Genomic DNA, 11,864 nt, shown 5'->3' with positions numbered 1-11,864 from the left:
AAAAATTTATGTTTGGCAAATATATGCATTTAAACTATTTTTTCAATTTTTCTTTTGAAAGCCTCTGTTTCTATAGAATTAAGATAATTCTTTCTTAGACTCTTCTATTTATGTGAACCTATTATTCTACATAATAAGAGTTTAGAGATCAACCATTTTGCATTCCGTGTAATGTGCATCCTGTTCTCTAAAAAAATAGCTATTCATATTTCTTAAATGACTAAGTTATGAAGTTTTTAAAAAACTTGGTTATGTGATATATAATATTTTGTGCTCTTTTGAATGTATATAATTGTATTTTTTATTATCATTATTATTTTGACTGCTGCTCTATTAATGTATATTTATAATTTTACATGACTTTTGTGGTATTATGTAGTATATGAAGTTGGTGACCGTGCCATTGCAATGTTAGGTAATCTTAATAGTAGGAAATGGCTTTTCCTCTCTGATGTGTGTTATTATCTATGAGACGATGACTATTAACAAGCTTTAGGGGTCAAATATATGAGTCTATATTTATCGAAGCATGTTTTTACACACAGACAACTTTATGTTGCTCTTTCAAAAGTAAAATTCAAAATCAAGATTAAGGGTATTAGTTTAGAATAATCATTCAAGGCAAAAGATATAAATGTTGTTTGTAGACAAATTTAGTTGATTATGTATAATTTTAAATTTTATTTAATATGTAATTTTAGATATTTATATTCTTCTATAAGTTTGTTACTTCTTTGTAGAAATTATTTTTGGATACTTATTCACTTTAGTTTACAATTTTTCTATCATGTATTTATTGTAATTAAACGATAATCTTAATTTTAATTTATATGTTTTTACAATTTTCTTAAAAGTAAAATTAGATCATTTTATTCTTATGATTTAATTTAAAATAAAAAAATTATATTTAATTAATTATTCTAACAATAGCTTAATATTAACTGATTTTTATTAATCTTAGCATATCTATGCATCGCTTAATGTTATCGATTTTAGAGACAAAATGGTGAGGAGTGCATGAAGGCATAAACGCTAGGAGATTATCACAGGACTGAACTAATTCTAAAAGTAGAGTGATGATGTTGAATTTTTCTTTTTTTAATTGATTTGAATACTAAATTCTAAATAATAGTTGAAAGACTTATTTTTTTAATATATTTTTTTATATAAATTGATCATTCTATTGTTAAAAATTTAAAAAATAAAAAAATAATTTACATCACTATAATTTTTTTATATTTAATAATAGAATTTAGATTATACAAATTTTGAAACTAAATACTTGGAGTTTAAAAGCAAAAATAAATTGGCTGAGGATAATATAAAATATATTTAAAAAGAACATTTTTTTAAATTTTTAATAATCTATTTATCATTATAAAAAATAATGTTTTATTATTTAAATTAATTAAATACTAATTTTTTTCTTTTTAATTTTAATTAACATATATGATATATCTAATATCTTTTCATTATTTTTGTGTCATTCCCATGCATCCTAGTTCGGTACTAATTTCGCATTTGGTGCCCATTTTGTGCCTGTCTCCTTTAATTGCCTAGTTCTTAGGCACCAGTAGCGTCGTAGCTCCATGGATCCATTTTGTGCTCGCCAGAAAAGAAATGACTTTGTCATGTCAGCACCATTTCGTGGGTGCCATTATTGATTTGGAGGCAAAACTGATTTTGGGGGCGGCTTCCTTGAAATGGTTATGCTTATTTTCAGAATACTTTTTTATTCCTGCATATTTAGGGAATAAATATTTTTTTTATTTATGTAAAAAAGCCAATTCTGCTTGATGACACGTAGCAACAACTTTATTTTTGTAAATGGTCTAAAAGGTTTGTTGTTTTTGTTTAAAGCGTGTATAAAAGATTTAAGTCACCAAAAAAAAAAAAGAAGCGTGTATAAAAGATTTAGATAATATTAAGAAAAACATTACATTTAAAATGGGCTCAAGTGGGCTCACATAATAACTGTCGGCTCAACTATTCCCACAAGCTGCAAACCTCACATTGGTACAGCACCACTACCAAGGGAACAAAATCCAAAACCCTAAGCAATCCAGAATCAGGAATGAACACGCATAATAAACGAAAAAAAGTTGCACTTTCTTGAGTTCTTCTGCGAAGGAAATTTTATTTGTGATAGTGATCAGTGAATAAATGAGTAGTGGAAAACCCAAAGAAGAGGAACATGACGGTATGTCCGTACACTCTCCGTGCAAACCCCCTCCTTCCTCTGCTTCCTCTCTCCCCAAGGTACCGCATTCCTCCTTCACTCTCTTTGGTTTTTGAATTTTAGATTTGGAAAATGATCGAATTTGTGATAGGAGCAAGCAGCGCAGGTTGAATTGGAGCTCAGGGTGTTGGAAGCTCTCGAAATTTATCCTCCAATTAAATTACAAGGTTTTTGTTTTTTAATATTTCCATTTGATTTTGATACTGCACTGTAGGGATTTCTTTAGTGTTAAAAGAAAACTCATACGAGGATAGAAGAATCATGTAAATACAATTAAATTCGCCAAATTTGTTAGGTAGAGCTATTGATTCATTTCATTAATTACAATTAATATGGAAGGAATTTAGGATAAAATTATACTGGATTTCAAATTACACAATGAGAGCAACTACCTGAGCTTGTTTTCCTGATTATGGCATTTGTCATCTTGAACGGAGGAGTGTAAGGGTGATGCAGAGTACATTTTCTTGCATGTGTCATAATTTACTTTAAGGATTTATGATAGAAAAAATGCTGAAGTAAACTTTTATTTGGTTAGCGAGGCACTAGATAACTACTAAATAGTTTCTGATTACACTATCCTAAATTATTTTTCCATTAAGCGAACATCAAGGGTATGGACCTGTCAACTAGACAATAAGCAATTAAGCATTTATGTTGACTACAAGAAAGTAGTATTGATAGTCATGTATGAACATTTTGAATTGTTGTTGTGTGAAAGTGCTGCTTTTCCTTATCTGATGCTTTTTCTTTGCCAAGGATTAATTGTGTTTGGATGGATGTTGGCATCATCCTTTAAAAGCATTTCTACACTATATACTCCTCCCAATTCTTTTTTATATATCATTGTCATCTTTTAATACATTTTTAGAGCAATGTATTTAGATACAGTACATGAAAGGGAACAGAGTGAGTAGTAGCATTAGTAGTTGACACTTGTTGTCAAGGATCAATATTTTTTATTATTGTTATTATTATTTTGGATAATGATTCATCAGTTTAGGTTATGCTTACAATGATTATCATTTCTTGAAGGAATACATCGCCATTTTGTCATTTATGGTCTGATGGAATTTCTAAAGAGGAGGTTAGAAATGTCTTGATTGTTTGATTATCAAGCGTGATGTCTTAGATCTATATTTTCTGTTAGATAATCTTTAGAATTGTATATGCTTCATTCAGTTTTGACCGACACTTCTCTGCTGAAGAGGTCCTTCAACTGTTGGATCGGTTCTACAACTTAGAAATGCTGGTAAGTATGCAGACAGGTTGTGATTTTTCTCAGTTACCACATACTCAAATAACAATGTTAATTTTAGATTTGAACTAATAAAGAGAAGTTTTATTTTTTAATTTTTCATCAGAAAACAGATGATGAAGAGATTGACTTGCTTAATCATGAAGAAGATTTCTCCTTACCTTCCAGTTACTTTATCAAGGAAGAGTCCTAGTGAAACTTCTGAAGTAAATACATTTTCTTTCAAACCTGGATTAGCATTTCAGTATTGGATCTACCTTGTCACATACATATATATTGTCAAATTTAAGACGTTGAGTTGTGATGAGTGGCAAATTTAAGCGTTAGAATCCTCATTTTAGTCTAGATTAGATTGTATTGAAATACATTTGGATAGTAGAGTACATTAGATTAAATATACTAAAGGCACCATCCATGTAGCCATGCCCATGTGGAACCGATCACTCTTTTTTCTTTTTTTTTATATTATTTTTTCATTCCCAAATGTTGCTTCTGGTTCATTCCAAGTAATAATTTTTTCAGCATTGGATGTGCTGTTGAGGCACTTATGCAATTTAAAATGGGAATGAAACCAAACCGTCCTGGAATATATTGCTTCTAATTCATTCCAATTTAAGGAGATTACATGTTCGAAATTCAAAAAGTTTAGGGTTTAGCTATTGCTCCCTCCAGGTTCCAAGAGCTAAAAAAAACCAAAAAATAAAAAAGGAAAAAAAATGCACCAAAAAGGGAAAACAAGTTAAAACTTAAAACTAACCGTCAATAAAGAATAATCTATTGTACCGTGGAAAGAGAGTCAAAGGACAATTTCAATAGTTGTCAACTTGTCATTCACAATTTTCTTGTGGGTTAGTTAGCCACTCCAGTACATCATAGTTATTTTTAGCGCCTATCATCTTTCATAGATTACATCATTCTTATTCTATTTTTAATTATAATTATTTATGCGTTTTTTAATTATATTTTTCACTCATTTTTAACTATTATGATAATCAATTGTTGCGAAGGAAGAATCTTCTTTTCTTTTAAATGTTGCTCTTGCTTTTTTTTATTTATATTTTTTACCTCCTCTTGTTTTCCTTATTTTCTTCTTTCATTTTATCTTTTTTTATGTGCATTTTTTTTCTTTTTTATTTCTTTGCGTATTTCAGTGTTATTTTCCAAAATTTGTTTATTGGTTTCAAGAAATTTTTATATTTATTTTACAGAATTTGTGTTTGTTTCACATAATTTGGTTTCACCTTAACTACGCTTAGATTTTAAATAAAAAAGGACAAGGTACTCTTAAAAATTAAAGAATGAGAAGAAAACGGAGAAAATGATGCTAAAAGGAGTAGAAGGGAAGATACAAAAAAAAAGAGTGAATGGTAACTGGATTATAAATTGTTGATTATAATTTGTTGAAATTCGATTGTTTTTAAAATATTAGTAAAGATATGTATTTTAAATTTTAATTTTATATTTGTGATTATTTTTATTTTTTATTTACGTAAGACCGGTTCTATCAGTCCAACCAATAAATCAGTAACCTAGTCGCTTTAATTATCAGTTCAGTTATGACAGTTATGATTTTTTTCAGTTAATAACATTGTTTTTAAATGAATGCTTTTAGATAATCAAAATTTTAAAGAGTAAACTACTTTTAAGAGGAGAGAAAAAAAATCCTAACAGAGAAAAAGTACGTACTCCGTACTCAAGGAAAATGAGAGAAGGAGAGAGCGAGGGCGAGCGATTGAGGGTGAAACACGGTGAGGAAGATGGCCATGCCATCGCATTGGTGCAGAAAAGTCTAAGGCCTTTGCATTAGTAGGGTCTTTATCTGGGATGGTATCGCGACAGTGACAGGTAAGCAGGGTGATTCTTGTCCACCAAGTGTCAGTTTTACCAAGGAGGCAAAGAGCTGTCTAGCTGAACCTTATAAGGAAGCCATCATGATCAAGGTGCTGGATAAGCATTATGTCTACACAACTCTCATGCATAAGCTTCGGATAGTATGACGCATCAAAGGAGAGTTTGATTTGTTGGATGTGGGTTTGGATATTTTTTTGATTATATTTGATATTGCTGCGGATCGTGAGAAAGTCATTCTTGGTGGCCCGTGGTTGATAGACGGTCACTATGTTACAGTAAAGTCATGGGATGTGGATTTTAGGCCATGCGAAAAATTCTTTGGATTAACGCTGGTATGGATTCGAGTCTCGGGACTTCCAATTTGGTGCTACCAGGCAATGTTGCGAATTGCTTCTGCAATAGGGGTTCCGGTGAAAGTAGATTTGGCTACTAAGCTTGCAGAAAGAGGAAAATATGCTCGAGCTTGTGTTCAAATTAATATTGAGTTACCTGTAATCAAACATATTATAGTGGAGGGTGTGACTTATGAAGTGGAGTACGAGAGTTTACAGTTGATTTGTACTACTTGTGCACGGTATGGGCATGATAAATCGTTGTGCATGGAGAAGGAGTTCTCGGAAGGAAACGAAAATTCCTTTGGTGATGGAAAAAATAATGAAGCCCCGACACTAGTGCCACACAACAATCATGAGATTCAAAAAGAGGCTGAATCGGAAGCTCGTGATTTGGGTGAGAATCCTCGTAATTTGGGTGAGAAATTAGGAGTTGTTAAAGGGAAGGATGTGGTTACGGAATCATTGGCTCTTCACGTGCCTGATGGTCATGTTAATGAGGAATGCATGGATGATGGAGAGGGCTGGCAACAAGTGCTGCGTAAGAGAAAATTCACAATGGGCCAGTCATCAGGTTTGAAGGACCAAGATGGAAAGCAGCACAAGTATGGTTCGAGAAGGGTTCCAAGGCCCAATTTGCGTGGTGATGGAGGCAAATCAATTGGCATTAGGATGGAGAAGCGAGAAAAACATGAAATTGCGCCATCTCCATCGCGCAGAACTCCTGCACGTCGTGGAATTTCTCTACGGAAGCGTCCTCGGCCTTCCTCCCTGCAGAACTCGCCAGTTGATAAAAATAGTGGCACAACAGAGGAAACCTTAGTAGATGGAAGCATGGCAGGTGCAGTGTCAGGGGGTCCGAAAGTGGCAATTATTGAGGATCAGAGTGTGCCAGTACCGCAGGACAAACCACCTATTGAGGTTAGTGATTCTGTTTAAAGTTTATGTTCTTATTTATTCTGTCCTTATTATTTATGGATAGTTTAAATATGATTGTTTGGAATATTAGAGGTGCTTCTAATAAGTTAGCCCGAGTGCATTGTAAGGAACTTGTTAGGAAATTTAGACCTGTTTTCTTTATTGTGGTTGAAACTCACTCCCCTTTTCAGTATTTAAAATTATTTTGGGAAAGGTTGGGGTATCACTCTGTTGGTATAGTAGAAGCAGAGGGGCATAAGGGAGGTATTTGGTTTCTATCCTTTATGAATGGTGTTTGTTGTAAGTTCATTGATGCTTTTGATCAGGGTGTTACTGTTGAAGTTCACTTTGATAATTTAATTTGGAGGTGTAGTGGTATTTATGGCAGTCCTCAATTTAATAAAAGGGTTCTCCTTTGGAATTATCTTGTTGCACAATCCATGGTTTTTCAAGGACATTGGATTGTTCTTGGTGATTTTAATGAAGTAAAATTTTCTCATGAATCTAAGGGCTATCAATTTTCTCATCAAAGAGCAGACATGTTTGCTACTTCATTAGGGGATAGTGGTTTGTTTGATCTGAAGACTATTGGGAGGCGGTTTTCTTGGTACAGGAGGGTGAAAAATTATGTTGGCGTGGTAAAAAAGCTTGATCGAGTCTGTATAAATAGTAGTTGGTTATCTATCTTTCCAGAGGTTTATGCAGAAGTTTTAAATAGGCTTCAGTCTGATCATTGCCCTATTCTGGTGCATTGTAAAGGTTGTCCTCAGCCTAAAGGGAATCGACCTTTCCGATTTGTTGCTGCTTGGGCTACTCATCCTGGGTATAGGGATATTGTGAACCAGTCATGGTGGTCTGGTAATAGAGGGATTCATGGCAAGCTTTCGGAAGTACAGAAGAATTCACTAGAGAGTTTAACTCGAAGGTATTTGGTAACATTTTTGTTAAGAAATGTGAATTAGAACAGCAGATTAATTATTTACAAAAGCGTTTGAAAATGGTGGATAGTATTTATTTGCGTAAGAAAGAGCAACAGTTGCTTGATGATTATAATAATACTCTAGTGCAAGAAGAGCTCCTATAGTTCCAAAAGTCCAGAGAGCAGTGGGTAAGATTCAGGGATAGGAATACAAGTTTCTTTCATATTCAAACTCTTGCGCGAAGGAAGCATAATAAGATTCATGGCCTTTTTCTCAAGGATGGAGTGTAGGAAACTGATCCAGAGGTTCTGAGTCAAGAAGCAGAGTCTTTCTATAAAAGCTTATTCTGTCATTTGGATGATGTTGATTTGGGTTGCCTTGGTGATGTGCCTCTTCCTTCTCTGAATGAGGAAGCTTGTAATAATCTTACAGCACCAGTTACTATGGAGGAAGTCAGAATAGCTGTTTTTCACATGAACTCTTTTAAATCTCCGGGTCCTGATGGGTTTCAAGCTTTCTTCTTCAAAGAATATTGGGAGATCATTGGTCTTGATGTTTGGAAGATGGTTAAGCAGGCATTCTCCGGTGTTACTCTTGAACCGAGAATGTTGGAGACTTTACTAGTTCTCATTCCAAAGGTTGAATCACCGGTATCTATGAAAGATTTCAGGCCGATTAGTCTCTGCAATGTAGTTTACAAGATCATCACGAATGTCCTTGTTAATAGGCTTCATCCTCATCTTGCGGAGATTGTTGGCCCGCTTCAAGGAGGATTTATTCCGGGACGAGAAACTCCTGACAACATCATTATTGCACAAGAAGTCCTCCACTTTATGAAGAAGACTAAATCAAAGAAAGGCACATTAGCCTTTAAGATTGATCTGGAGAAAGCTTATGACAGAGTTGACTGGAGGTTTTTAGCTCATACCCTTAAGAGCTTTGGTTTTCCTATTCTTACACTTAATTTGATTATGAATTGTGTCACTGCTTCTTTCTTATCTATTATTTGGGATGGGAATCGTCTGAATGGCTTTACTCCTAGTTGAGGTCTTGGACAAGGAGACCCTACGTCACCCTATCTTTTTGTGTTGTGTATGGAGCGATTGGCATGCTTTATTAGTCATCAGGTTGACTTGGGCTTGTGGGAGCCGGTTGCTATTTCTAGAGGGGGACCAATAATATCCCACTTAATATTTGCGGATGACTTGCTTCTATTCTATAAAGCTACAAAGAGACAAGTGCAAAATGTGATGTTGGTTTTAGAGACTTTTTGCAAAGCATCTGGGATGAAGATTAATATGGAGAAGTCTAAAGCGCTTTACTCCAAGAATGTCTCTGCAACAAGGAAAGAGATTTTCACTGGGGTATCCTCTATCAAATTTGTCCAAGACTTGGGCAAGTATCTTGGAGTTACCCTTAGCCATTCTAGGGTGACTCGTTTAGCTTTCAATGGTGTCCTGGATAAGATTCGGAGTAGGCTAGCAAGCTGGAAAGGGAGTTTACTCAATCGGGCTGGTAGACTCTGCTTGGTTAATTCTGTTGCCGCCGCTATTCTGACATACCAGATGCAGGTCTCTATTTTTCCCAAAGGAATCATTAGTAAATTGGAGTCTATGATGAGGAATTTTCTTTGGAAAGGACAAGTTGATGGAAGATGATTGAATCTTGTTAGTTGGAAGGTAATGGTTACTCCAAAAAAATATGGAGGTTTGGGAATTAGAGATTCTTATTGTGTAAATATTGCTCTTTTTGGGAAGCTAGTTTGGACTTTTTTCCAGTAGCCAAACAAGCTTTGGATCCAATTGTTGGATGCCAAATACCGATCATCTCTATATGACTGTTTTAGTTATCCTAAGAACAAGGACTCTCCCATTTGGAGGTGTCTTTGCAAGGCTTGGGAAGTGTTGAAGGATGGATTTGCTTGGTGTATTGGAGATTTGATCCAGAATTTTTGGTTTTCTAGCTGGAGGAGAGAAGGATTGTTATCTAATGAGATGGATTATGTTCACATTTCTGATTCGAATCTTCGGATACAAGATATTTGGTCGGTTGGTAGGTGGCATTTGGATACTCTTTATTCTCCTTTATCTCAAAATCTAAAAGGTAATATTCTCTCTTACAATCCAGATGAACAAGCAAGTCCAGAAGTGGGTTGGTATTGGAGTGGGTCTGCTGCCAAAGTCTATGACTCACACAATGGTTACTTGTGGTTGTGTAAGCAGCTGTTGTTGGTTGGGAGGAGCGGGAGAATTGGCTTTGGCTTTGGCATCAGCTTGTTCCAGAAAAGCATAAGTTTTTGGCTTGGTTGTGTCTTAAGGAGGCTCTTCCTACTGCAAGTTTTCGCTTTAGAAGAGGGATGTCATCATCGGATAGGTGTCCAAGATGTCTTTCTAGCCAGGAATTGGTTTTACATTGTATTCGGGATTGTCCAAAAGCTCAGCTTGTCTAGCATAGGTTGGATATTTCTTGTCATCCTTTGGATTTGAAGAACTGGTTCTTGTATCATAGCAGAGAGCATCCGTTCAAGTTCTTTTCGGGACTTTGGTGGATATGGCGAGCAAGGAATAATGACATCTTTAATCCCCATGAAACTTGGCCTCCGGAAAAAGTGATTTGTCTGGCATTAACTTCAAAAAAGAAGCTTAGGAATATCTTTGAATTACAATGTATGTCCATTCCCTCTACTCTAAATGGTTTTTGGAATCCCCCATCCATTGGTACTTTTAAGATTAATTGTGATGCTAGTTATTTTGGTTCGGGTGATAGTGTTGGTTTTGCTTGTGTTATTAGAGATTTTAATGGGAGTTGGCAAAGGGGGTGTTTGGGAATGATTGAGAGTAATAGTATTCTTCAAGGAGAATTGTTTGCTATTTGGAGAGGATATCTCTTAGCTTAGGATGTGGGTCAACGAGATGTTATTTGTGAGACGGATTGTGTGGAAGCATTTAATCTTGTTACTCAAGATGGTTTTGGGTTTATTGATCCATTGGTGCTCAAAATAAGAGATATCATGCATTGGAATTGGCGTGTTGACTTTCGTTTGATTATGAGAAATACAAACACGGTGGCAGATACTATGGTAAAGATGGCGATGAAGTTAAAACTTTTGCATGTAGAGCTTCTTTCACCTTGGGAGGAGTTTAAAAGTAGTCTTAAACAGGACTGTTCCTCTATTTAAGCAGTTCCTTGTTTTGTTTATTTTTTTGTTTAATTTATTTCAGTCATAAAAAAATGAATGCTTTTAGATTTGTTGAGTTTGAAAAACTTGAAATATGATGATGATCAAACATTATAATTAGAAAAATTGTTAATTTAATTTATACTTCCAATTGTTTCTTTAATAATTTTGTTTAGCGTGCAGATTTTGATTATTGGGACAAAAGTCACATAAGCCCAATATTATGAGAAAGTACTCAGCCTTTGTGTAAAAATAATTTCAAGCAAAATAGCTGAATTATTTTAATGCATAAGCAAATGTTTATTGGGCCACGAAACCAATGTGCAACCCAAAACAATTTGTTGAGAGACCAACAATCTCTTGGTCCGAAATTGAAAAGAGAAGGAAAGGAAAGAAAAGTGGTTCGGTTACCCACTCTATCTTTCTGATGGAATTCAAATTTTAATTAAATTGAATGCATCCATTAGTTAATGGAACACAAAATTCAATTTGATTAATTGTCCACATAGGTAACCGAAGTCCACTATCTAATATCATTTAATTTTTCATTCAATGCTTTATTTTTTCTCTCTCTTCTCTCTCTTGTTTTTGGTTGTCACTTCCATCAGAGAAAGAAGATTGAAGAAGTTATCAGAGAAAAGCAGTGAAGCTATGAAGAAGCAAAATGCTAGGATGATGGACTTTGCAAAAGGAAGATCCAAAGCATGACGTGGCTAAGATTTTTGCCATTAAAGACAAGATGTGAAGAAGAAGCTTCAAGATCTTCATGCCAAAAATGTAAAGGATCAGTCTCGGTCAGAGAGGAAGATCTATGTGGCTAAAGCTCTGTTCCATTTTTGTTCGTCCAATAGAGAAGGTAGCTACTGGAGCTACGAAGAGGAAGAAGTGAATATGGAAAGGTTGGAACTATCAAGGATCAAAGATTCATCAAGGGTCAGAATTCATTCTTGGGGCCAAAGTCAAGATGAAAGGCTCAGATTGATGAAGTTTGATGAGAAGGGATAAGAGAGAGGTACATGCATGTTGATTTACTTTCGATTTTCCCTCTCTCTTCTCTCTGTCCGAATCGGCTGTTTGTTGGAGAAGATGTTGGTGGCTTGGTTGAACCGGTTTCAACCTTGGAAGCTTCCCCTTCTATAATAAGAGTGAACGGCTAAGAGTTGAGACA

At 34.7% G+C, this 11,864-nt stretch overlaps 1 protein-coding gene and 1 pseudogene across 2 annotated transcripts; both read left to right on the top strand.

Annotated features, from left to right (window-relative positions):
• Window positions 1-1,977: 1,977 nt before the first annotated feature.
• Window positions 1,978-3,981, top strand: LOC107490314 (uncharacterized). 2 transcript variants are annotated; one of them, XM_021143010.2, is made up of 5 exons: window positions 1,978-2,259; window positions 2,346-2,406; window positions 3,275-3,326; window positions 3,422-3,491; window positions 3,604-3,981. In XM_021143010.2, the coding sequence occupies exons 1-5, from the start codon at window positions 2,164-2,166 to the stop codon at window positions 3,688-3,690; spliced, it is 366 nt and encodes a 121-aa protein (XP_020998669.1). In that variant the 5' UTR covers window positions 1,978-2,163; the 3' UTR covers window positions 3,691-3,981. The 2 variants fall into 2 exon arrangements, with proteins under 2 accessions (XP_020998669.1, XP_015966576.1); XM_016111090.3 differs by having other exon boundaries at window positions 2,331-2,406.
• LOC107490208 (uncharacterized) lies at window positions 3,981-10,696 on the top strand (annotated as a pseudogene).
• Window positions 10,697-11,864: the final 1,168 nt, after the last annotated feature.

This window comes from Arachis duranensis, chromosome 5 (genome assembly GCF_000817695.3).
Source record: "Arachis duranensis cultivar V14167 chromosome 5, aradu.V14167.gnm2.J7QH, whole genome shotgun sequence".
In the NCBI taxonomy this organism is placed as follows: Eukaryota; Viridiplantae; Streptophyta; class Magnoliopsida; order Fabales; family Fabaceae; genus Arachis; species Arachis duranensis.
This window is presented reverse-complemented; position numbering and strand designations above follow the sequence as displayed.